The following is a 26,711-nucleotide window of genomic DNA, read 5'->3' as shown; positions in this document are numbered from 1 at the left end:
ATGTTCTATATCCTTATGCAGGGAAACACTTCCAGTCTTCTATCCCAACAAACAGAACAGTCCCACGAATACACAACATTCAGAAGGAATTTTAATTAACAAAATGGTCCAGGAAAGGGGAGGGAGAACCCAAAAAAACAGGCCATTGCATTTGAAAGGTTGCATGTCAGTCACTAGGTATGCCTGCAAGCCCATGCACAGGAAACCATTTGGACCTTTGTCAGTGCAGAACTAGTCTCAGCTTCCAGAACCACTTCTCTACTCCTTCCTTATATAAGCTAAATATTATATACATATATAAAAAAAATACAAACTTGGGTTTGTTATAAAGTGGCTTCTCTCTCTCCCCCTCCTATGCTTGCTTGGCACATGAACGCATGCAAAGCTAGTAGGCTCTGAGGGCTGCACAAACAGCAGGTTTTGGCAACAAAAAAAATAAACACAGCTAAAATAGATAAGCAAGATTAAAAGCCACTGGATTGAAAACCATATATTTTTCCAATTGTATAGAATTAGGACTACAGCTACGACTTAAAACTGTAAGAGTCTGTCATCCTCTCTCCCAACTCATGTCAAAGTTCATAGCAGCATAACACGAGATTCCTCAAGAAACGTCAAGCCAGTGTTCTCTGCTTCAGGAGTGAGTTCACAGGTCAAAGTTCAGTCTGTCCGAAGGATCATGGGAGGATGTTCACTGTCTTCGTCCAACCTAAGTGAGTTGGTTTCATCTTCCAGGCAAACTCCACCCACGGCACCCAGGTCATCTGTATAGGCTGGAGAGAAAGGAACAAGTATTTGGGGGGTCAGCAGCACAAACTAAGGCTTGGATCCGAAGTGAGTGATTAGAGCTGAAGTACCAGACATTACTTGCAACAGTTTCACTGCCACCCTATGTTTGCTTTTATCATGATGGGTTTCTCCAAGCCTAGAGCAGTTTATGATCAAAAACTCTGCATGTGCATGACGTGTACTCGTGTTTTGGGCAGGCTGCTGTTTTTCTTAATCTCCACCCATGCATTACAGCTGCAACTGCAGTATCGATGCTATACATGCAGACCGTCCTTCCTCTGCAGTTGATGCACGGACCTGAGTGCCATACGAAGATGGTAGAAACTCCACTCAGAAAGCTGCAGCATTAACCAAATTCTCATCCTCTCAATTTAACAGAGCAGCAAATCAGGCTAAAAGGTCACTGTTCCCATAAAGGAACGATAGATGCACTTATCAAGCTTGTTAAAAAAAAAGGGGGGGGGGCCTATAATTCAAATGCTTTGCATGAGGTCTGGATGCAGAACTCCTGCCTGAAATTAGTGTTAGGGCATCTCAAGAACCATTTGGCAAGTACTGCAACTATCACTACAGTAACCAACCACAATTCGAAACAAAGTTCTACTGAAAGTAGCAAAGATGAGTGATCCATCTATAGGGGGCTACTGCACACCACAAGTGCTCTTTTCCCACTGCTCACCAATGCTCCACATCACACCCACAGTTACGAAAAGCTCAGTGTCGAAGCAGACGAGCTCACGCAGCCATCTAGAATGAAGCAATACGCAGAGGTGCTCTCTGCCCCATTTCCAGCCTTCTCCTTACCATGCCTTGTGGGTGAGGAAGGCACGTATGTACCTTTAGTCACAGCAGCACTGTATGTCTGCGCTACCAACGGCCGGTCATGGGATGCAGACTCTAGAATTTCGTTGGCTGGCTCCATACTGCCATCGAGCCTACCAAGCAGAGAGAGGTTAGCTGGAGAGGTGATCTCCCTGGGCATAATACAGCTTTAGTTGACAGCTACAGAAGAATATCTCATTAGACGTGCAAGAATAATACATATGCAGATGCAACAGGAGAAATTCGGTCCCTCCACTCCAAAGGACTGTCAAGAAGGCATCTGACAACGCTTCATATTTGAAGACACATCAGCGACACGCTTGTCTCTGACATGGCATCAGAATCTAAATTCTAGTAGCTGATGCTACGAAAAAAAGACTCAAAACAAAAGTGCATGATTAAAAAAAAAAATAACCACCATTCCAATCAGCAATATTACAGATTGTATCTTGAGCTCTGCCCACAACAGAAGCGGTCGCTTCATACACATACACTAGAAAACCCTCTAGTGAAGGTATAAGAGCATTTCAGAGATTAAGAACTTGATAAAAATTTCCCTCTGAGACTTCACTTCATCTACAAGTGAAACCAGAGGTCATACCTTAAAATGTTCAGATAAAGATATGATTTTTGACCAGTATTATAGACTGACCAAAGCTGCAAACCTGAATTATCATTTTGAGTTATTGGCTTTAATTCTATGATTAATCATGTAAGTAATCCGACTATACTACCCTAGCTTTTCCTGCCAAATCTTATTAAAAAATAACAATGCCTTGTCATATTTTCCTTAAGTGTTCTAAGGAGCTGCTACAGAACATTAGTCGGCTGGCCTATATGCAAGGAAGTTTAATAAGGACACTGGTAGAGAGAGAATACAGAAAATTTCGTAGGCCAGATTCCCCTCTGTGAAGTCAGAGTAACATCTTTCTCGTCTCTGAACCGCTTCATTTATTGATGAAGAGGATGGTGTCAGACGTTTCAAGTTCTTGTTTAAGTAACTCAACTCAAACTGCCAAGTAAGAGGAAACAGAATCATACAGCTAACAGTGACCGATCCTTCACTGCAATCGGACAGTGTTAAGTTTCTGCTGGTAAAGCGGTGCTTAGTGTAGTAGACACTAGGAAGGTGCAGGAGGTCTGGAAAGAGATTAGTTTAAAAAAAAAAAATGAGCTGTTCTAAGTTAAACTTTTGCAGAAGAGAACTAAGTTTAAGAACTGGATTTTGTGAAAAAATAAAATACAACAGTCCTCAGCTAATGGGGACTTACTTGTGCTGCTTCATTAGTGTGCACTCTCCTCCTTCTTGGGGGTCTAGGTTGTACATGTAGAGATATCCATCAGCAGCTCCCACCAATAAACGAGGGATCTTCTGGATTCTAGACAGGTTTAGGGGAGAGCAACAGATTAATAAGAACTTAAGTTCATATCAGCACACTCTCCTCCCCTCCCATGATTTTAAGCCATTATTTTCCACACACTTGCGTCCAGACAGGGAACATTATTAACAGTTAGACAGAGCACCTAGGAAAGAACTGCGCGTAAAAAAAGTAAGGCATAACCATATTTTGGGGCTAATGGGATGCCACAGGAATCAAGCAACTTTTATATAACCCAGTAAAACAGATTCAGAAGTTACCATCCCGTTATCAAGCTTTGTGCAACTCCAGAGACAAATATTCTAACGGGAAATATTTACTTATTTCAGAAACGTTACAAGGCTTAATTATTGCGTAAAGGGTGCTTTGAGATCAGAGAAGTGAGAGTACAGACATGAAGCCAATTTAGCATAAAAACTATAAAACCCCCACAAAATAAGTTTACTACCGCTCAGCTCATTACTTTGGTAGCTGTGCCAAATGGGACCTGCCTTTTGTGAAGACAGAATAAAGATTAGATTTAGTCCTCAAAATTAGCTTTAATGAATGCTAGCTGTTTTAGAGACGAGAATAATATGAACCCGCTTTCAAAGACTTCTTTAATGGTTAGTCTGGATTGCCTAATTTTGCAATTCACTAACACAGCATACAGCATCGCTCCCCTTGCACTAACGGAAGCAAATGCCATAAGCCCATGGGTCTGTTCTCAACGTTCTTCTTTCGCAATTAAAAGACATCTTTAAACAACACTTAGAAATAGTCTATTCTCATCCAAATATTATGCCTTTCCCTCCTCCCCTCACAGGATTGCGAGGCGTTAGCTCTAACACATTGCTCTTAAATTGGAAGAGGCTTTGAAGCGATTACAGGTGATCCATTGCTCTGTGTACTACCCGCTCTGCTGGAGATGAGGTTATGTTCTACAGTGTCAGCCTCTCGGTAGTCCAACATGGCAACCCAGCGGGGTGGTGAATGCAGGCTCAACTTCTTTACTCACGTGGCAAGCGCACAGATGTTTTTGTGCCCACAGAATGGCAGGCGGACTGTAGCAAAGGCTCTACCCTGGTTGAACATTTCTGTTACTTGAGAGGGCAGATAGCTTGTTGAGGCCATCAGCACTTTTCCAAAGTAACCTGTCCAGGTTGTAGGCTCTTCCTGAGGTCTACAAGTCAGAAGAAAAAAGTGACCGACTTTGCCCTTCACATTACAGAGAAAGGTGTGTGAACATTTTGAAACATCTTTTTATTTTTAAAGATATTAAGCAGCTATTTGTTTCTCTTCAGAAATAACTAACACCCTTGAGAACTCTAATGCACTCCATTTATGCTACAGGGCACAATGTGCCTACAATACCCTCAGCCTGTTATTTAAGCATGTTTGATTGTAAACTGATACTTCTGCTTATAAAACTGCATTTCATAAGGTTCATTTATACAAGAGCAAGATCTACTGGAAAGTGCTACACTTCAAGATTTTATTCACCTGTTTATCACTAAGCAAATCATTGTTTCCAACAACTTCCACAGAAATGCAAGTAAGACTGTCCTCTCAAATCATAAATAGAAACATTTTACAACTTGGTGCCTTTTAAAGCCCTATACGCAGCTGGAAGGCATTGCTGATATAGCTCTTCCCATATGGATGTCGGAAGAGATAAGACACAAATGTAACTGAAAATGTTAAAACTGGTCCACATCCCTCTGCCAAGGTTGGCCAATTTCTCTTTGGCAGAAATACCTTTTCTATTCACTGGGAGAACAGTACGCAGCTCAGCTACAGCTGCTGATTCATAAGTGACTTCTTATGCCCTTTACTTTACAGAAGCGTTCAAAAGAAGTCTGTCCACACTTTGGAGAACTCATCCTGTTGAATATAACCAATTTTAAAGCCTTTTCCTTGAAAAATCAAGGAAATCAAGGCACCTCTGAAACCTACTTTTCTTTCACAGTCTCAAGTTTGAAGATATGCACCGTCTCTGTGTTACTGGATGCAGACAGAAACATGCCATCCATGCTGAAAGCCAACGAACAGATGCTCACACACCTAGGGGAAAAAAAAAAGAAAGGAAAAACAGTGAAGCATTATTTTTCACATTCTAGTATTGTACCAGTTGGTGTAAGAAGAAAGCTAGTGTTAACCAACTCATGGGAATTGACTTAATTGAGAATATTACTTCTCCATTTTGGTAGGTAGGAGTCTTTCTGCACATTCACCACTAAGGAGCTCCATAATGTTCACATGAGCTGTACTGTGAGAGCTGGGAGGAACAGTGGCTGCATGGTAGACTCACCTGCTCTTCTCCTGTCAGTGATTGCAATTAAGCCAAAGTATTTTGCTTAATTAATAATTAAGCAGATTGCTCAGTCACCACTGCTTCACAAAGAAGAAAAAAAGAACATTTCCATAACAAGTATTCCAAATTCTCTGATACCTTCTTAAAGCGCTTCAAGAGCAAAATCCCCATTAATGATGTTCAACTCTGATGTGTACCAGATATGGGGGTCAATCTGAACTCAGTCTTACCTCTGTATAAAGTACACTAGAACTACAGAGTTACTACTACCACAAATCATAGTACCATTTCACAATGGCTATCAATGATCACAGCACTAGAAGGATTTAGAAGAGAGCGAGAATATTAGATGTACTGCCTCCAACTGCCAAAGAATACAATATATCTTACAAAAGGTGACCCACTTTAAACAAGTTCCCTCACCAATAAATTTTCAAAAGGCAAGAAGGAGTACAATTCTGACAGGATTGATTTGTAGAATAGTCAAGTCCAAAGGAGTGGAACTGGAAGACATTCAAACTGAAACTGTTGTAAGCGTACAGGCAGGGATGAATGAAAATGAAAACAGGCAAAAATCAGGATGCCAGCTCAATTGCAGAACATACTGGAGATCTACCGTAAGGAATGAGCTTCAGATAATTAGCCCAGCTGAACTTTACCTCTTCACTCCCCTTCGGAATTCAAAGAGTTTCTGTCCCTCTGGAATGGAAAACACTCTTATTACTGTCCCCTGTAAAGAAAGGAAAAAAAAAAGAAAAAAAAATTGCGTTTTTCATTTCAAGTTCATTCATTGTGTATTGGCTCTAGTGAGCGGAGTACAACTACAAGCAGCAAACCATTTTGCTGTTAACTTGTTGCCGTTGATGCACACCGCATACTAGCATGAAATATTTACGGAGCTTCTTTATAGGATGTGTTTGAAGAGCAGAGAAACAACAAGAGGTGGCAGCTACTAATGTAGAGAACAAGCTATGCATCAAGAACAGTCCTTCTTCTTACATTTGATCATGAAAGTGACCACAATAGACACGTACCACAAGTACAGTCACCTGGATGTCTTTGTGCCTTTATCAGATGCAATCAGTTATGCCTTTATATTCTAAGCTTATCACTCAAAGAGCAGAGGCTTCAGACTTTCTAATTGATACAATTTAGATGGACAATTTGTCATCGTGTGCCAAAGACTGGCAAGACACTTCTCTCTATTCTGACTTTAACTGTCTTGTTTTCATTAGGAAGATGGCATCAAAACAAGACAACTAATTTCTGACAAGTATCCTGCACTAAAAGGAGAAACACTTAGAGGACTGCCCTGATTACAGCCAGATTAAAATGTGTTTATTTAAATAACCTTATTATCCAACATTTCAAAGCACGGAAATTGTGTCAAATATCATTAACAGTTCTTAACTTAGATTTGCTATTATAACTGTAAGCCTTCTTTTTTGGCACTTGCGCATGGAATTGCGCACGCTTAAAATGCTTAGAACTTACTTAAAATGCTTGGAAGCAAATTTCATTTTTACCCTTGCTGGCAAGTCAATAAAAAGCCACCTTACCTTTTCTGATGCAGTGGCAAGTTTAGTACCACTTGCGTCAAATGCCAAAGCAGCCAAGGGACTATCATGAGCTGGGATCATATTAGCAGCTCTCTACAGGAGTGAATCAATAAAATATAACCTTAGTACAGTACAGGTTAAAAGCTACATGTTTGCAGCTTAAGGCTGCATATTTAAGAGCATTCAAGGCAAATACGGGTCTTACTTTATGGACAACGGCTTCAATATTTCAGTAACTGCTACGTAAAAGTCCATAAAATTATCATTGAAGCATGTGCATAGAGAGTACAAGCAGTGGAAGGATACTTAAAAGACAATTCAAATAGAAATTACTTTTCTCCACCGATTTGCCCAACTCTACTCATCAAATCTAATATTAGCGTCTGCAGTTTCTTTGCCGACATTCTGCGAAGCCTAGCTATAAGAGATACCGCAAACTGACATAGAGGAACCTAACTGAGTGTCTTGTAATTTCCTCTCTGAGCAAGTTAAGACGTTTCCAAAAACTGCATCTTTAGAAGTGGAAACAGCATTCACAAAGATGCTTACCAGATTGATGGTGTCAAAGACTTGTACTTCTCCAATAGTTGCACTTCCTGGATAGGCCAGGTAGCAGTTATCATTGTTTATTGATAAAGCACACAACCCTAGAAGGGATGCAGAAACAGAATTAGGAAGAGGCGAATTCCAAGACTTATGCAGCAAAACTTTCTGATTCTGCATTTGAATATTACAAAGATAACTCAAGTTATCCTCACAAGGTATCAACAGAAACAAAACAAGGATGAGTAATCTCAGAGTCAACCTGCAGCATATTCAACTATTTAACATAAGTTAAAGTTTAGTATAAAGTAGAAAAGGAAGAATACCAATAGAGCTACAATAACTGATTAAGCAGTAGAATTTCCCTGCCATGACTCCTAAAGCATTAATCTGACAAAGCCTTTAACTATACCAAGTGCTGGCAAAATCCAGTTTGTATCTCTACCACTGCTTTCTAACATTTCAACACATCCACTCCAGGAGACTAAAATACTGGGAAGATGCAGTTTAAGGCAGAGTCTGCAATTGTTCTCAAAAACCTCACCTGGATTAAATGGGTAGGCTTTAAGACAACACTCATGTATTTAATTGTTACTTATATTTGAAAGTGGAATTAACAATGCTACAGTTCCCTGTAGGAAACATCATACGTTGACACAGAATGCACTTTTCAGAATTATGCTAGCTTCTAACAACATACTTACCTGCAGGATTGGGAGGTGTCTCCCTGATTGTATGTAATACCTTCATGTCTCGTATGTTGTGTATATAAAGAGACTCTTCCAGACATACTATCAGCCTCTAGACATGGGAAAGAGGACGAAATGCTGAAATCAAACTGGAGTTTATATTAATTTATCAATCCTACAAAAATTGTATCCAAAAATGCAGTAGGTACCTTCCAATAGAGAAAAGGTTGTACCCACCTGATGGGAAGAAACAAGAGTCTGATAGAAGATACACAAGATACACCGCTTGACAAGGCTTCAACAGCGCAATACTACACTCGGTCACTTGAACTGACCAGTGCACTTGACTTCTCTCAACCATGCTAGTGCAAATTGATTTAAATGAAAATGATTTACATTACCAGTTTAAGTCAGCAAGCCAGAAACCTTCATTTAAAGCTATTTAATTTTTATTCTGTACCTGCCCTTATGTATTTCCCCCCCTCAAGAGGCCAATTCACACGTGAAAATAATTTTCTGCTTTGGCTAAACGGAAAAAACATACAAGACTTTTTTAATCATTTATAGACCCTATTACTTACTCATAATCATTTGTGAGGGGCTTTTTTTTTTTTTTTTTTTTTTTTAAGTTCTTCAACATCTCATTTACACTTCCGTAGACTACATCTGGATGACTAACAAGATGTTACTCATTTAATGCTACATCACAATGCCAGAAATTAAATTAGCCACTATTTCCCTCATGATTTTAAAGAGGAATCCCATCCTCCCACACCTGATTTTTGGGGGCAGGGACGGACACTAAGAAGATTTTCTCTTTCAGATGCCATTGTCTCTACTTTGAATGAACTGGTTGAAGACAGAGAAGTCTGTATTTGCAGAAGAGCCTACTAATGATTTAGTAATACAGCAAACTATGGCTCCAGGTACTTAACTCAGAAATTTCACCAGTTCAGTGATGGTTGTGGGTTTTTTTTTTTTTTTTTTTTTAAAGAATTCAGGAAACTGTATTTAAAAACATAAAAAGTGAATAGGTAACAACTTTAAGTTCAGGCCTGAACAGAAATTGACAGTTTCACAAACTTTCACATTTAGGATCACAGGATGATTCACACTGGGAGGGACCTCAGGAGGTCTCTAATCCAACCTCCCACTCAACGCATGCCCTGCTTACTCAGGGCATTTTCCTAAGTAAATACATACACATAGAACCAAAAATACTTAACCAAATATGAGTACTGAGATGCCATACAGAAACTACAGTTAGAAAAGTACAAGTTAATTTCAAATAGCAATCCTGTCACCAAAGGAAAAGGCATCAATCAGCAGAGAAGTGCCAGAATAAGATCCACAACCCCTTCCCATGTTTTCACCCGGTCAAAATTACTACTCACCTGTCTATTGAGTTTGACAGCCAAGATGGTGTTGGAGTAACTGTAGTTGCAAATCTCTGTCCCCTTCTTAAAGTGACAAACTTTCAGCTTGCGTGGAGCTTTAAGGCTAACTATGGCCACCAGACTACTGGAGAACAGCCTCTCCACAATGCACACATCTTCTGTGTCAGCTGAGGAATCACGATAACGAGGGAAAAATACAGAGGGAGATTTCAGGGAAGAAGAATGATGCACATCGACAGGAAATACTGTCTAAGAAAATATAGTCTACCACCACAAACATTCTGCCAGAACAGCTCAGAGCCAAGGTGGGATGCAGGACAGGTTTTTAACGCAGAAAATCTACACGGTGAATGCTGATTTACAAAGATTTCCCACTTCCCCCCCCCCAGGTGTCATGCACGCTTCAGAGCGCCTACTCCACGCTGCTCAAGACCCAACAGACAAAAAAATCCCAAAGATACAAAAAAAAGCAAATTGTCAAATTCCAGAATCTTACAATCTTCTCTTATTTCTTGTCCTGGTTTCGGCTGGGATAGAGTTAATTTTCTTCCTAGTAGCTGGTATAGTGCTGTGTTTTGGATTTAGTATGAGAATAATGTTGATAACACACTGATGTTTTAGTTGTAGTTTAGAAATCTAGGAAAGCAAAGTCTTTTGGTTTTTGTTTTGTTTTTAAAGCTGTACTATGCATGGAAGGGTTTTTGATGACCAAAAACCCTGGAGTTTCTGCACACCTCTCCATGAAGAAAGGTTATTCTACTCAAAGAAGCTGGTAAACTCTTTCGTTCTAAGACTGCTTCAGCCACTGATTAGGTGGGTTTTGGGTTCCCGGCCCCGCCCCCCCCATATCATCTTCTACCTGACAGCCCCTAAAAACAATTTGTACAGGAATCACCAAAGCCCAGCACGTATGCATAGTCATAAAACAGCGTTACTTTTGTCACGCGTTCTACTATGGAAGCACTGGAGGCAAAGGAGGAACACAAGTCACGGTTCAAAATGTGGGGAAGACAGCAGGAGGGAGAAGAGTCCAGGATCTCTGGCAAAGAAGCACTTTCAGGGCATTTGATTACAGTACAGTATTGGACCAAGCCGGCAGGAGTCCAAGTCCCACCACCAGTTACCCTGGCATGTGTGCTTCTCCCTCCCATCCCCTGCAGCTCCCCTCCCAAAATCCCAGAGACATAGCGGACATAGTTTTCACAGCAGGAGAAAGCTGGAGAGTTTTACCACTCTCCGCAGCTCTCCCACAGCTACCGGCTACATCTGCCCTTCCATTATAGAACTGAAACAGAACTGAAACAAGACAAGCAACTTGAGCCTTTGGCCTTGATCCATCGAAACAACCAAATTTTTCAGAAGTCAGTATCTGGATTAGCTCAATGCTTAACACGTTCCAAACCATAAAAGTACCATTTAAAAAAAAAAAAAGCTTATTTCTGAAGGCTTCTGTTTTGGCCAAGAGACACATTAAATAATTGGCAGTGTTCTCATCACCAACGACAGAAATTCCCTGAAAAAAGTTCTGTTCCAACATTCTCAGCATATGACAATGTCATCACTGTGTGACATGCCTGCTTTGAAAATGCTTTTTCTGGGCAGTTATTTCAAGAAAAAGAACAGGAAATATGTAATGCTCTACATTCTTTTGAGAGAAATAGCCTCCTTATAGAAAAGGAGCAGGTTTATACTAAGCATTTTCAGTATTCTATGCAACATAATCGACTTTTAGCTCAATTACATATTTAATATGGTACTTTTCCAGAGAAGACAAAACAGCTCACAGAGGCTTTGAAAATTCAATTTCCTCACTTCTGCAACAGGGATAATGCATTTTAGCAATGACTTTGTTTTCAAGGAATTGTTCTCTATTTTCCTGATGCCACACACAACACATGAAAAAGAAATACAAAAATCCACTTCAATAAATTTATGCATAGACTTTCAAATACAGAGGTCCACGTTCCTTGAACACACCAGTAACATAAAAGATTCTCAACTATTTTACAGTACAGGTTATCAGCTTTCCATCTAAGCCTGGAGTCCTTCATAATAATGGCATCCTTTTGCAAGAGTCAGAAGACCAGCACACAGAGACCCAAAAAACACAGTCTGACTGCTCCTGGCTCCTGGGCGAGCACAGCTTCTTTCCCCATTCCGGGGCAACTGTGTTAAAACACAGCTGCTGGGATTTGTTACTCTCCCAGGCAGGAGAACTGGTATTTCAGAGGCGGAACAGCAGCAGAGATTCAGATGGAAAAAGTGCTGTCCTACGCTGCACTGATGGGAAGTGCAGGCAGCAGGGAAGGCACAGAGGGAAGAGCGCTATCAAGAACTAAGCAGTCACAGACTGAAGAAAAAACTTTCAACGAGGAAAATGCTTAAAAGGTATAGACAATCCTTCAGTCTCACCGTAAAAAGACTTACTATAATACAGACAGTTACCTTTAGAGAAAGGCTTTGTGATAGGCTTTTAATTAAATTCACTTGCAAAATACAGGATGCACCTCTGTTCCTTTGTCTTCCCCTAACAGGAAGAAGTGATAAAAATCTCTTCAGAGCTGCCAAGTCATGTACGCTTCCTAATGAGCAACCATTCAAGTAGAGTACCAGGCTATACTGCACATCCTACATCCAGCTGACCTGAATTAATCATGTTTAGAACCACTAGTTAAGTCCCATAGCAATGCTGTTAATCAGGTTTTTTTCCTATTTGAATTTTCTCCTTTACACTACACAAGTGAGCATTACCAGAAACTCAGATTCAAAATACAGTAAGAACAAAAAAAAGAACCGCAAAACTATTTAAGTATCAGCAGTGAGGGGAGAACAAGCAAATACATAACAAGATTACAGTTTCATAAACACAAGCATGTAGCATCACAGACAAAAGCTGGTTAGAACCAGCTAGATTATGATCAGCCATGCTTTTATTCCATTTTTAATCCAAGAACATGAAGCATGTTATAAGCATTCATTAAGCCTTAAAGCACCCTCCATTCTAATACTTATTTTTACAGGGTGACCAACTGAGCAGGGAGTTAGGTGATTGTACAGAGTCACAGCAGAAGTCAGTGATGAGAGCAGACAAAGAAACCTCCCATTCTTTTCAGTTGTTCTCTCAAAAACAAGACAGCTGGGGCATATTCTGTAGTTTACTTTAGACACTGACACAAGAGCTGGCAGATCAATCTTACAGGAAGAGAGGGAGGGGTCCTTAAAAGTGCTCACTCAAAACAACCCAAAATCTTTAGACCCACTTAAACTAAATTGGGAGGCAGGAGGCACATGTCCGGGAGGCCTCAAGATGCTTTTCCTCGCTGAAAGGAGGTAGCCAATACATAGGACGCCCTCCACCCCCCATATCAAGTTTTAAACAGGCATGGTTTGCAAGCCCAAGACTGAAAATTATTTAACTATGTACAAAAAATAAAGATCTCAAATATTTAAGTCTGCTGCAGACATTGCACGCTCTATGAGCAGAGGTCAAGACAGGCTGGCTTACACAGGTCAAACCATCAAATTTTCTACTAAATGTTACCTCACATTCTGTGCTCTGCATTTATGGGCTTAACACTCACGGAATAAAACTTACAATATCAAGGAGATCAAGCCAATACAGGCACCCCAGAACAGTCTGAAGACAAGACTGGAATCAGCAGGTCTAAATTAGCAGGTCTCCCAGCTGCTTTATCAGTTTACTGCAAGATTTTGAGCAAGGCACTTTATCCAATCTGTACTTTTTCTTTCAAGGACTACCTAGAAGCAGTCCTGCAACGTTCAGTTCAGTCTCTCTCAGTGTGTTTATTCAGTGTCTCATATAACAGGAGTCATCCTCACTGAGTTTCCTGGGGTGATATCAGGCCAGATACTGTAAGTGCCTAACATACTACAGAGGTCAGGTACTTAAACTCAACGGCATAAAATGGAATTCAAGCCACTGATTAACCAGTACAACCAGACCATGACTCAAACGGGCAGATGTAGCTGCAACACAATTTAACCTGACCACAGGTGCCTAATTTGAACCTCACAATTACTTCTCTCCATTGACTGTATACAGAATCAGGCTGTCACCACAGGTAATAGGTAATCTGAATCACACACCATTTTCAAACTTAAGATGCCACAGGGTCAGGTCACTTAGGGAATGGAGTCTGAAGACAACTCTGTTGTGTAGCATGGTACACCGGGATCCTACCATAAATGCTGACATCATAGCTATTGGCACCGTCTGTTCACATGGAGTTTACAAGAGAGCAAGGATACTCATGCATAGCATTCATAGTTTACTTATTAGCACTTCAAAAAAGGGAAGTCTATGAACTGCTGGCAAAACAGGGGATACCACTTCTCTCCCAAGCCTCCCTCCATTTCATCTCATACCCTATTCAACTGAGATCAGTATTGAAAAGTTATGGGAATTTGGATTTTTCAGCCTTTTGGATGAGTAAACCTGCAGCTGTCATGTTAAAAAGTATTTTTCTAACAGCAAATATTAGGAATAAAGAAAAAGATAATCAAGGCTTTGTTTTCTTATTTGATAAAGGTGTATTACCGGTTGCCTGCTTCAATAGCCAGTATAAGGACACTCTCTCACACCAGTCCATTTTTTTTTTAATGCCCAGCTGCTACATAACCTGGCTATTGGACATAAAATTAGAAAAGCAAAGAGTTCTCCTCATAGCTATTACCAAATTTCACGACATACCAGCTAAATTTAAATACAGAACACTGATATATAATTTTACCCTGCCAGCAATCAATTGTTTTGTATTTGTGTACTATTTCATCATTCACTTAAGGCTCCTCTTATGCCAATTTCAAACCACCTGTGAAAAAATGAAACATGTCTTATTCTTCCCTAATTAAGCCGGCTGAGGGGATAAAAAAAGAAAAAAAAGAAGATACTCACTGCATTCATAGATCTGCTCTAATTTGTCCACAGAAGAAAGAGAGAAGAATTTGTAGCCTGATTTACTGCCAACTGCAAGGGATCTGAAAAAGAAACAAGCCAGTCAGGAACATAAACTAAGTCAGCTGTGATTACCCTTGGACGGATTCTTAACCTACTCTAAAACTCCAGTTGGGCTAGCTCAGTAAGAAAAGCGATAAAAAGCTTGACCGAAAAAGCCACGACAGACACAGATAGCTTCCTCAACTCTGAAAAGGCCAAATAGCTTCAGAATTACCCCAGGTGTGGAATCCTGCTTCACATTTCATGAAATGAGAGTTCACAGCTTAATGTAAGCCTACTGCCCAATTCATACTGGTGATTTCTCCACAGAAACTAAAAGCTTTAATGTGGAGGAAAGATGATGACTTGAGTAATGTAATGCAAACCAATTACATCATTGCCTCATCATTAAAGGTGACCTCCAAGACCTTTTAAACTGGGCTGTCTGGGGATTTTTTGCTCTTTATACTGTAACCTTCCCCAACCACCCCAAAAGAGCTTTCATATTAAAAAAAAATAATAAAAAGGAATTAAAGACTGCCAACTCTAATTTTCTCTGGTTTTATTTGATGATATTCTAGCACCTCCAAAGAACATTGTTAGGTCTCAGTCTTACAAATACTCATGCCAAATCTTTGATCAGAGGCACCCTCTTAAAAACACTAGTCACTGATGTTAAACAGATTTTAACAATAGTAGAACCTTAAAAAAAACTGACTACAAACCCTTCTTTCCTCCATTACTCAATTTTCACACTTAGCTCACAGACCATTTAATTGCTTTTCCAGTCAGAGTCAAAGACAGGTCTTAAATTTTAAGCTAGAAAAACCTTTAGGCTTGTCCTGCAGGTCTTTACACATCAAGGCAGCAGACAATGGCACATTCTTATTTTCCCCTCCCCATGCAGAGGATGATTTTATGCCCCAGAAAAAGAAAAATAACAGTCAATACAGTTGCGCGGAAGTGTATGAGTATGCTTATAGTTCATATATTTCTTACTGCCAGGACACATGGAGAAAAACTAATTAAATGCCAATAAAATGTATTTCGATACGCCAAACCGTGGCAAGTCATTCAATACAAGGCTTAAACCCAACCCTGCCAGTCAGGCTGCCAAAATGCCCTTCTGAACTCAGCAAGATGATTCTTTATAATTCAGATGCACTAACAATTGGTTCTGCATTTAGAATACAATACAGATTCCTAGATTTCTTGCTCTTTCTATATTTTCCTCTCATGGCTCCAAACTGAGGCCTTTTTAAACTTCAAGGCACCCAGAAGATTAAAAATTGTTCCTCAGATGGCTTACCCTCTGAAATTAAGATCCCAAGCTATAAAATCAACTCCTGTACGATGGTATGACCTTCTCTTCTAGAAAAGAATACAACTGGCACAGCCTAGTTAAGAAATTATATCTGAGAAGGTTTAAACCTTCAAATTAAAATATGCACCATCCAGGCAATAGAAGTAAGCCTCCCCAGATTCAATAACCAAGATATTAAAAAAAGCATATTAGGCTTAGAGACAGAGAAGTAACTCTAAAACAAAATTTTGTTGCTGCTCCTCTAAGTCACCTTAGAAATACTGAATCTAATTTTACTTCAGACAAAATCGGTATGTTCAGCAGACTATATCTGATTAGTTGCCAAAGATCTTCAGTGTGTTTCCTCCACTACTTTTGTACAACTCAATGAAAATTCAGCTTCTGTGAAAAAATATGAAACTGTAATTTGGGAAAAAAAAGTAACAGGTTAGCTTTTCTTAGATCATCTACTGCTTCCCTCAAAAGAAAGTTTAACGAAGAATGACATTAAAACTGTCACTTCACAAAGGTAAACAAGCACTCAACTGAGTTAAAAATAAATGGTCACAAGACTCCTTGCAATATAAACGATCTACAAAAGACACAGGATGATTTCCTCATGGAGAATTCCACTTTCACAGCAGCCATTTGTGAGAGTATTACTAGGCAGAATTGATTCTTGTATTGTACTTACAGCTTTAAATACAGAATATTGCTGTATCACTGTTTTACTGACGGTATCACCAAAACCGGCAAGCCAGACCATTTTTCTTGTCCTTACGACTACCTATACCTCATTTAAATAAGCTTTAGACAATGGTGAAAGCAAGTTGTATACATGATAAAAATCATTAGACTGAGTAGAAGCCAAAATGAAGAAGCACAGAACAGACCTTTCCATCCATGGCAACTGCTTTTTGTTATTTCTTTCAGGATCAAGGCAATGAAGTCATAAATCATTTGTTTACACAGAACAGCTCGAGTCAGTATAATTAAACCCATTTCAGTGTACAAGCATAACTGCAAAACAACCCATTTTTCTTCTAGAACAGCATTCTTGGGTTTGGAGGGTTTGGGTTTGTTTGGTTTTTTTTTAATGTACTCTCAAATTACTTCTTATGAAACTATTGGAAAAAGGCTTTTTATATGTAATAAGAGAACTCACTAGGCTGAGTTATACCGGCATAATCATCATGATTTAAACCCCCCATCTTCCCCCGCACCAATATTACACTTAAGCCCTTAAGACACCTGATAGCTATCTAAATGACCAAATCCCACAAAACAAGTACCTAGCCAAAATTACCTCAGCCCCGAAAAAATGTGCAACCATATGGGGAAGAAATATGATCAATAAGCCATTCAGCTATTGCTCAAATAGACAGTGGCCAACAAGAAGCTACTGTAGTTTATCAGAAGCTCCTTTACAACGTGGTTGTTATGCTTTATTATCACCAATTTTCAGAAGCTGATGAGAGACCGAAATTGAAAATAAAATCAATATAAAAAAAAATTGCCTTTTTTCTTCTAACATTATGCTACACACAGGTGTTTTTTTAGCTCTATTATGTGTAGCCTCTATTACGCACCTTAGATTGTAGACTTTGAGCTATTTCATCATCAAGGTTGTCTACTCAGTACAAAATTACCAATATAGCCGTGATTTATGAAACTGTGTTTACTCACTTTTTTCAAAGATAATACTGTACTCTGATCCAAGACTACATAAATCTTGAGAGTATTTTCAAGAGCGGCTGTCATAAATAATTAAAACTAACCTCATCAAGCGAGCAGTGTTATGAGATATTTCACAAACTCGTTTCAAGATGCTGACATTCACTGTAAGTGCACTCACCTAGAGTGGGAAATCAGCGGGTTCAATCTCACCGGCTCTTTAGAAACAAGTTTTTTCAGATGGGTTAGAATCATACAGGTTTTCTTTTGCTTCTTTAATATACATACAGAAGGAAGAAAACCAGTTTTTCTCTTTCCGTATCATAGAGGACCTTAACTATTAATCAGAAATATTCTACATTAATCAGAAAGATCCTACTAAGGGCAGCTCTCTCAGATTAAAATCAATTGCAGCTGCAGTATAAACACGACTCCAGAAGTCATTACTGTTTTAAATAACTGGTTAATTAAATCTACTTTCATGATGATATAGTCTCATTATACTAATGCTCCACCTCATTTCAAAACCAATGTAAATTTCCAAAGACAAAATGTTTTGTGAACAAAGGCTTATGATGAAGAGGGGGGAAATAATAATAATAGTAAAAGAAAAAAAAAAAAATCAATGAAACGACATAAGAACGTAATTACTAAGGAAACTTACTTTTCTTTATTTCCCCCTCTCAAATGTCTGCTGAAACCAAAGTCATAACATCTTACAGACATGTCTTAAAAGAAAGGTCAAGAATGCCATTATTTTGGACAAGAGCTAAATACAGAAACTCATACATTCAACAGATTTATCAGCAACACTGACAACCCACAGGAGATTTTGCCATTGGTCTTGTATTAAAAGAAAACCAACACAAACTTAAATCTGCTACAGAAAAAGGAGACCACACTTGCTCATCACTTAACATGCACCAATAGGCTGGGACAACAAAACGTTCATGATCCAAGTAAACATCACTACTCTCGGACCAAATTCCCATCCAAATTGTCACACACTGAGGAACAGTTTCTCTGGTCCAGATTCATCAGGCAAGCCCACCTCAGCTGCTATCTCCACTGCAACAACAGCAAGTAACACGACATGCGACTGCTTCTCTCAGCTATCTTCCCTGAGCATGAGAGCTATGTGATCACTCTTTCCTTCCTTTTTTTGGTTCAGCTTTAAAGCCTCCTTGGAATAAAGGGCTCTCCTGTCCTCAAGGATCACAGGTGAATGACACCTGAACCTAGGAGAAACAAAGGCAGAGGAGTGAATGCTCAGCACCTAACCCTTGTTCTTCTCACCACAAGCAGTTTACTACAGAGATCCAAACATTACATGGTAAGGGAATTATAATACAACTTCTGCAACATGAAGCATGCTATACAACTTTAGAACTATAAGCACTTGCTCAGAACACAGAAGCAAACTGATTTATTTGGGAAAAAAAAGGGCAGAATTAAATCAGAAAGAATAGATATATGGACAGATACCTGTCACATGTAAATCCACACATAAACGAAAGCTGAGACTAAAGAAGACCTTGCAAATAAGGCATACACCAGTGTTTTCATCAGAAATCCAGATGCAAGGCTTTGTTTTGTCCTTTCATCAGGAGTCTGTTTTCAAACCTACAGCCACTATTTTGTTTCCAAGGGCTGTCACTTGATTACTTATTTTTAAAAAGGTGACTAAGACTTCTCTACAGTCTGTCGACTTGCATTATTTCACAAGTAGGTTCTTTGGGTGGTGGGTGGTTTTTTTTGTAAATTGAATCTGAAGACCGTAGAAGCTAATTTTTAAGTTCTTCCAAAGGCATTTCTCTAGGAATATTTGTGTAACCATTTAAAGACTGAAAGTTTTACCTATTTTATAGATACATGTAAACTTTCAGATCTTGAAGTTATGCTTTGGGTAAAAAGTTACATACTTCTATTATATTACACATTACCCTTATGCGTTTTAAAGCTTGCATGAGTTTGTGAGGATTTTTCATAAATGTATCCACGCTCAGTTTCAGTAGTTCTCCCAGAAGTAATATAAACAGCACTCATGTTTAAGTGGTACTTCTTACCAAATACATATCGTTAAAAATTTCTAATTACTAAAACATACCAGCACTGAGGTCACCTACAAGCTTCTACTGCATGGTTTTGCTAGAATACCTGAATTCTGATCGGTTACTTCAATTTTATCTGCAGGCTGGAGCTTCTGCCTCCCAATCAGAGAATGCCAGTCATGCCGAGTTGTGCAATGATTGATTCACTAGGGAAAAGGGCTAGGTCCAAACCTAATACTAACATCTTCCGAAAATGACCTTCTCCATGTTTTTACTTAATGAAAACATATTATATCAAAGAGAACCCACAAACCAACTGCTTCTGCTGTGTTATAGGTGGAGTGTTTTTGGGCAGAGTTCCAGTCCCAGCCAATAATTCAAAACTCTCATGTAAATAAAGCTTAGGGCAATATGGAATAAAGAGGCAAGACAACACTTGCAACAACGTAGATACTATTCCAAGAGACACTGTCACTACATACAGCATCCATGAATGGACATTAAAAAAAAAAAGTTAAGTCTCGGAAAAAAACGAACTAAAAGCAAGATAGAGGATACCTGCTTCAGTCACCAGGGACTGCAACAACTGGGAAAAGCAACATCAACTTTTATGTCGACAACATTCTTTTAACTACCAGCAATCCAATTTCCCAAGGCTAAAAGCCACCACAGAGTTCATCGCCTTCCCACAGAAGACAAAAATTAATTACCAATCCATCATAAAGCCTAGGAAAAAGGTAGCTTGATACCTATTTTTACCAGCAACAAGTACCATCTTTCCCTAATACAAGGCAATTGGCTCTGCTGTCTAGGTAAGCAAGACACATTTGAGCATGAGTGGAACTGGCACCTTGTTAAGTTGAGGGTAAAAGCTTTAAACGTAGTAACAACAATGCACCCATGTCATTTATTTTCCAGTTTTGTCTGTCAGCAATTTTTCTAATTACTGAAGCACACCTTAAAACATAATGCGAGCTCTACTGACTGGGAAGACGTAAACAAAGCTTGTCTTTTATATACGGGCTGAAAGAACATGCATTTGTTTACCTTGCCTGTCTGGAAAAGGACTTCAGTTACTTGTAATGTAAGTTGAAAATAAGCAAGGTTTCTGAGGCCCAGCATGGGAAAGTGTAATTAACTTCTAATAAATTCTTTTCAGCTCTTCTCACCTGGTAAGTGGTGATGATCGAGATATCTAGAATAGTATACTAATAAACCCAGAGAGTTGACTTCTTGTTTCTCTATTCAAACAAGAAACTACGAAAGATCACGGTGGGGGAGAGGAAAAAAGAAAAAAAAAAAAAATCAAATAAACTTTAGTATAAGGAACTTACACAACCACTAAATTCTACTCAGTTTAAGAACTAGAATGCAACTTGATTATTTGGGTCACTTACCACCTCAGACAAGCGTTTTAGTAAGAAGCTGCTTGCGAAGACGTCTGCAAGACTTACTGTTTTATACTTGCTACTTTTCTTGGAGAGATTTCTTTTGAGACACTATTAGAAAGAAGGGATGCTTATTCCACATCATCCGACCACCCATTTGTCTCAAAGCAAGTGGCCTTTTATATTATTCTCATAATCTTGAGACAAAAAAATACCAACAGGAGCCTTTTTCTATTTATGTCATTTCTATAATGGGTATCTGAAAATGCAAACATATGCCAAGATGACATGAAATACTTTGTATCTCAAGGCTTTGAATTACAAAGATATATGGGCCAGGTCTGGATCACATAAAAAGATAAATCGAATCATCACCAAAATTCTCTTGTCAGCTAATCTAAAGTATACATAAAAATATATATATATTTTTTAATCTACCCGCACAATGGGCATTAGAATGCCGAAGACCAAGAGAATCAGCTATAGCACAGGAATCGAAGAACACTTTTGGATATTTATGAAAATGAAATGGGAAAAGTAGCGAAGTAGCATACACAGTTGAGGATTAGCAAGAAAGAAATCATTAGCCACTTGTCCCTTTTTTCCCCCCGTAAACTCAAAGTTAAATAGGAATCACACTTTATTCTTCCTTGAAGAAAGACTTCAAGGTGTACAAGCCAAAGACCACCTAGATAAGCTTATATTACATTTGCTTTCTTTTTACTTCTGTCCTGGGTTTGTTCTCAAGTTCAAGCCTGCAGCTCTCTTGTTCAGAATAAATTTTGTCACCACTCGGTGGTCTTTTAAATATATACAGCTCTCCACAAAGCTAAGGTGCAACTGAAAATAGGCAGTTGCATTAAGGAAGGAGAAATAGTAAAGCCTTTAGATCACCAAGTTGGACAGCACAATTTAACTTAAAAACTTATATAATGACGTTTATAGGCTGCAAAAGAAAGAGGTGACAGATTTCCTAGTTATGACGACTTGTTTTATCTACTAATAGTTAAAAAATGGATGGTATCTGAGCAAGACATGGGCATGTTTTATATGCACAATGACAGAGCAAGCTCTATACGGATACTCGATGAAAAAACGTGAAAAGTAGTTGCAAAAGTCTTTGGCTCGAATCAACATACGGATAATGATTTACTTACAAATACATAGAAGACTATTGCTCCCCCCCCATGATTTATCGTAAGTTATTTACTGTTAAAGTCTCTTGTCTCACATCTATCCAGCTCCACTTGTTCATCTCTTCACCCCCATCAAACCCTACAAAATCTGCGATGTGACCTTCCTCCTCAATCTTGGCAGTCACCATAAATAATCTTCTCACCTTCACAATTCCCATATGCTACAGCACATGCTGAAGACAGTCAAAGATCTCTCCTGTGAGGACAAGACATTGTTGCTTGTAAAACGAGCAAGTAAGTTGTTAAAAGAAAAAAGCACCACCACACACGTGGGTTACGCTCTGTGATGCCAACCTGAGATCATTTCCTCTTACTCACTTCCTAAAACAAAACTCCTCCTTTCTCAAGTACAAGTTCTTTCGGTTATTGCTCCCCAGTTTCATCTCTTAGGTATTTAAGACAGTCGAATCCTTCTTTAAAGGATCTTTAGTGCTCCAATTCCAACTATTAGGGATTTCTTAAATTGAAAAATATTGCTTTCTAGTACCCCATATAAAAACTAATACACATTAACTAATCTAAACATGCTGCAACAGCTAAATAATTTGCAGGATGGGCAGCATGAACTATCCGACCTTTTCTAGAACTGAAACACGAAGAAGTGCAACTTCAAGGACTATAAGAGAAAGGCCTCCTTTTTAAAATCAAAACCAAAAGGAGCATGGGTTCCTACAAATACCTTTAAGCCTAAGGCATACTGCTTCCACACAGACAGCAGGTGAAAATAAAAAGGCTGTATGAAAAGATAGCTATAACGAGCCTTCAGATGGAAGACTTGGGTCTTCAGGTTATCTCAGTCTCTGCTAAAGGCTGGACATCATCGAGAAACAGAAACAGCCCTCTCTCCCTCTCCCAAAGCAACAGCGAGCAATGCCTCGCAAGTACCAGAAGCAAAAGCTCCCCAGGGCAACAACCTGGGGGAGGGAGAAGGCAATATGCTGCAACCACAGCTCAAGCAGCCCATTAGCCCTCTGCTGCGTGTCCCTGCGAGAGCGGCCTCACATCCTGCAGCCCCGGAGGGGAGAGGGGGGTTGTTCCCACCCCTCCTCGCTGCAGGGATGAGGGGGGCCCCGGCCCCACTCTGCGGCAGCGAGGGCAGGGGCTGCAGCGGGACTCCCTGCCACGGGAAGGGGTGGCAGCGGGGCGGAGGGACCCCGCCACGCCCCCCCCCCACCCCGCAACGGCCAGGCCCCCTCAGCGTCCCGCGGCGGGTGTTCCCCAGCCGCAGCCCTCTCAGGCGCCCCCTCCCCGCGCCCGGGGCCCCCGGTCAGGCCGGGCGCCGCCCCCTTACGTGTTGTCCTGGTTGAAGTTGGCGAAGAGCAGATGGCCGCTGCCGGCGTCGCCGCTCTGACTGGCCAAGTTCATGGCGGGATGGCCCTCGCCACCCCCGTCCGGCGGGGGGGAACGCCTCCAGCAGGCAGCGCACCTCAGCCCCGGCGGCCCCGGCCCCCGCCGCGCACCCACGGCCTCCTCATCCCCGCCGGCCCCTTGTTTACGCTGCGGGCGGCGGAGCGGCCCCGCGCCTGCGCCGTCCCGCCCCCGCCCCGTCGGCCCCCGCCGCCCGCCCTCCTCCCGGCCGCCGTACTGCTGCCGCGCATGCGCCCGCCCCGCGGGGCGGGAGGAGTCGCGCATGCGCTTGGGTAGTGGCGCCGAACTTGGTTGGGGAAAGGGGGCGGGGTGGCAGCGGCGTTCTAAAGCTAAACAGGGCCCGGAGGGGTCGGCGGCTGGATGGGGGACTGAAACCCCAGCGGGCGGTTTCCAACTCAGACGCGTCCCCGCTGTCCCCAGCCTTGACCGCGACGGCCACGTTACTGTCACGGTCCCCACAGGGTCACGGTCCCCGCCCGCCGGCGCCTCTGCAGTTCTGCTTCCTACCACGGGAGGTCCCCAAGGCTCAGCAGATGGGACAGCGGGGGACACCAGGCTCTGCGCCTGGGCGCAGGCGGGAGCTCACACCTGAGTGCAGTGGCCTTGTGGCCAGGGGTGCATCGGCCTTTGGGGGTCCCCAGCTCGCAGGACAGGCGGGCGTGGGCAGGAGAGAATTTCAGAGCCAGGGGAGTCACGGGCTGCCAGATCCAGGGAGCAGCTTGTCAGGAGATAATATAAACTGCAGGCAAAAAAAGGCAACCGAACCAGGAATGTCTGGAAACTGGGTCGAAATCAAGGGCTTGGTCCTGAAAAGAGTTAATCTTGGAGAAATGAGCCGCGCTGGGGAGCGCAGGGTGTTTTGGGATTCGTGCCTCTGGGGCCAGCTCGTCTGGGAGGGTTCATCAGTGATGCACGTGTAGCGGCGGGGAGTGATGGAGCCATCTCCTTCACCAGCCCGGCAGCCCCCCGATGTATAAGGGACTTCTGGGCTCCCCCACATTTAATGACCCTGCAGCTGCTGGCGAGGAGACTCTTCCAAATGGCTTAAGCCCAAGCGGCCCTGCCCCAGCACCCTGCTGCCCTGCATCCACCCTGCCACAGCCCACAGCCACCCCCCCGCCGGTCCTGCCCCCCGCGCTGCCCCCCACACTCTGCCTCCACTACAACTGCTGCCAACCCATCCACGTGTCCCGTAACTCCTTCTACCCATCCAGAGCTGCTTCTCTGGCAGGGAGGTTTTTCCTGCTAAGAGGTGGCAGATTTTAATCCCAAATTGCCTCTTTTCTCACCTGCTGGCTCCAGCAGCTTAATGTGCAGGAAAACCTCCCTCCCTGGGGAAATGTGATTACAGCATGTGCTGCCAGGAGAGCCCAACGCCACCGTCGTAGCACCCAAAGGTGCGGATATTCACATTGGTCCCAGCCAGGATCCCACTGGGACCCATCATCGGGAGTGGGGGACAATGCACAGAGATGTCTCCAGCTATGGGACTCCTGCAGGGCTTGGGACTTTGCGTATTTTGGGGAGGAAGCAGCCCTGGGCTTCATGACCCATTCCTCCTCTAAAGGAAAACTCTGCAAGACCCCCCCATTTTGGTGACAAAAATGTCACTGCATTCAGGGTACCCCCGAATCTTGGAGACTCTCCTTAACATCATTGCAATTACTCAGATCTTTGCAAGAAGGTGGGGAGAGCACCCCGGATGGCAGAGGAAAGAAAAGCAGGGACAAGAGTAGAGCTGCCATGTGGGGAGGGGACGTGTCCCGGTGGGGTATGAGTGGTGTGAGCATGGACATCTCCACATCCCACCATCGAGCAGCTCCTGACTGCCTGAGATTCTCCAGCTGCGGGGTTTGGAGGCAGCGCTGGGGCTGGAGCCATTCCCCAGCACGATGCGCGAGGCTTTGGTTGCCATAACAACTGGATTCAGGCTTCAAAAATAGTAACTTATTTTTCATTCAATTTGCCTTTTGCCCTCTGAGACGGATCTATTTCGGGACTGATGGTTCACTTCAGGTGTCCCTTGCCAGCACCCTTGGCTGTGGGCTGGGGGCTTTGGGGATGGGGGTTCTTTTGTTAAATGTGGTTTATCGCCATTTTTCTCTCCCTCCCCTATTCAGGCCCGGAGAAAGGTAAAGCAGAGCACAGGCACCATGAAATAGCTTTTGCCAAAGTCTCGTCATCTAGAAGGCTGGGGAAGGAACTTGAAAAAAATCTTCCCGGCTAAGTGGCAGAGCGTGGGAGAGGTTTTTGGAGATGATCTCATTCTGCATCTCAGCTTGGACTTGCTGCTCTCAGCCAGAGCTTGGCTGTCCCAGATACGCTGGGAAGGTCCTACCAAAGATGGGGCTTATTGTGTTCCCCTGCACCTCCTGGATCCCACTGTCACCAGCCTGGTCCCCGAAGGCATCTTCCATCCATGATGGGAAACGTGAAGGGAGGCCGACCCCGCTGCCAGCTCCCGGCATCGGGGAAGCGGGTACTTCTTGTGTGTGTTGAGGACACCCCACAATGCAGCATGCACCTGGAGCATCACCCCTTTTGCATCCCCCTGGGGGGATGAGCTGCTTTTGGAGGGGGTTGCAGAGGGTACCAGGATTAATTCATGTCTTGAATTAAGGGACCTCTTTATTTTTGTCCGTTTTGGCTTTTGGAAGATGTGTGTGTGTGATTTCCCATGGAAATGGCCGTATGAGCATAACCCTTTGTGTCGAGATGTCCTCGGCTGTTCCACCTTCCTCCCATCAACGTTACCACAGCATCAGCAAGGAGAGGTTGCACTGGGGAGACCAGGCCTCTCCTCCAGTTGCTGCTGGCCTTAGGTCACCTTTCTTGTCCCTTAGCTGCTAGCCTGAAGGCGCTTGCAGTCTCTGGCACAGGGTGGGTAGGGGTGATTGCCATCTGCCTGTAGACAAGCCCCCATCGCCCTTTACAGCCCCTCTCTGAGCTGCCCAACCTCAGATGTACATTGGGATCTCACGTCCCGCGAAAGCCTCTGCAGGTGATGTAGAGGATGGAGGGGTGAAGGCTTAGGATGGAGATGGGGTGAGGATCCTGGCGTGTCCAGTCCTTGCCTTGCTGTTGTGCTGCTTCCTCCCCCTTCTCCCGAGCAGGGAGGGATGGTGGGATGCTGGTGGGAGTCGTGTCCCCACCCACGGGCACCCCGCAGTGATGGGGCTGGGGCAGAACCGCCCACCCCCGCCGGGGACCCTGGAAAATAATGGGAAAAAATAATTAAAATCAAATAAATAAAAGCAAAGCCAAACAAAGCAGCTCCCTGGGGATGCCGGGGCGGGCTGGCCC

General features: G+C 42.2%; 1 protein-coding gene and 1 long non-coding RNA gene across 4 annotated transcripts; both read right to left on the bottom strand.

Moving 5' to 3' along the window:
* Positions 1 to 73: 73 nt before the first annotated feature.
* Positions 74 to 23,562, bottom strand: WIPI2 (WD repeat domain, phosphoinositide interacting 2). 3 transcript variants are annotated; one of them, XM_075165349.1, is made up of 12 exons: positions 23,332 to 23,562; positions 14,387 to 14,469; positions 9,469 to 9,638; positions 8,090 to 8,186; positions 7,392 to 7,489; positions 6,843 to 6,935; positions 5,943 to 6,013; positions 4,926 to 5,033; positions 3,988 to 4,152; positions 2,883 to 2,990; positions 1,594 to 1,724; positions 74 to 773 (listed from the first exon to the last, which is right to left on the bottom strand). In XM_075165349.1, the coding sequence occupies exons 1-12, from the start codon at positions 23,403 to 23,405 to the stop codon at positions 661 to 663; spliced, it is 1,311 nt and encodes a 436-aa protein (XP_075021450.1). In that variant the 5' UTR covers positions 23,406 to 23,562; the 3' UTR covers positions 74 to 660. The 3 variants fall into 3 exon arrangements, with proteins under 3 accessions (XP_075021450.1, XP_075021451.1, XP_075021452.1); XM_075165350.1 differs by having other exon boundaries at positions 1,627 to 1,724; XM_075165351.1 differs by lacking the exons at positions 9,469 to 9,638; positions 14,387 to 14,469; positions 23,332 to 23,562 and adding an exon at positions 8,312 to 8,428.
* LOC142089192 (uncharacterized) lies at positions 18,561 to 22,197 on the bottom strand. Its single transcript, XR_012676124.1, has 3 exons — positions 22,184 to 22,197; positions 20,626 to 21,103; positions 18,561 to 18,643 (listed from the first exon to the last, which is right to left on the bottom strand). It is a non-coding gene; the product is annotated as an uncharacterized LOC142089192 (long non-coding RNA).
* Positions 23,563 to 26,711: the final 3,149 nt, after the last annotated feature.

Source organism: Calonectris borealis, chromosome 16 (genome assembly GCF_964195595.1).
Source record: "Calonectris borealis chromosome 16, bCalBor7.hap1.2, whole genome shotgun sequence".
NCBI classification, from domain to species: Eukaryota; Metazoa; Chordata; class Aves; order Procellariiformes; family Procellariidae; genus Calonectris; species Calonectris borealis.
Note: the sequence above shows the minus strand (reverse complement) of the source record. Positions and strands in the feature narration are given on the sequence as shown.

What these genes read in the sequence shown, in the direction of transcription:
- WIPI2 (XM_075165349.1), bottom strand. Translation starts at nt 23,405, where the DNA reads ATGAACTTGGCCAGTCAGAGCGGCGACGCCGGCAGCGGCCATCTGCTC. An exon ending in AACATCTGTGCGCTTGCCAC is followed by an intron (nt 2,991 to 3,987) that starts GTGAGTAAAGAA and finishes AAACCTGTCTAG; the next exon opens with AATCCAGAAGATCCCTCGTT. An exon ending in ACACTAATGAAGCAGCACAA is followed by an intron (nt 1,725 to 2,882) that starts GTAAGTCCCCAT and finishes TCTGCTTGGTAG; the next exon opens with GCTCGATGGCAGTATGGAGC.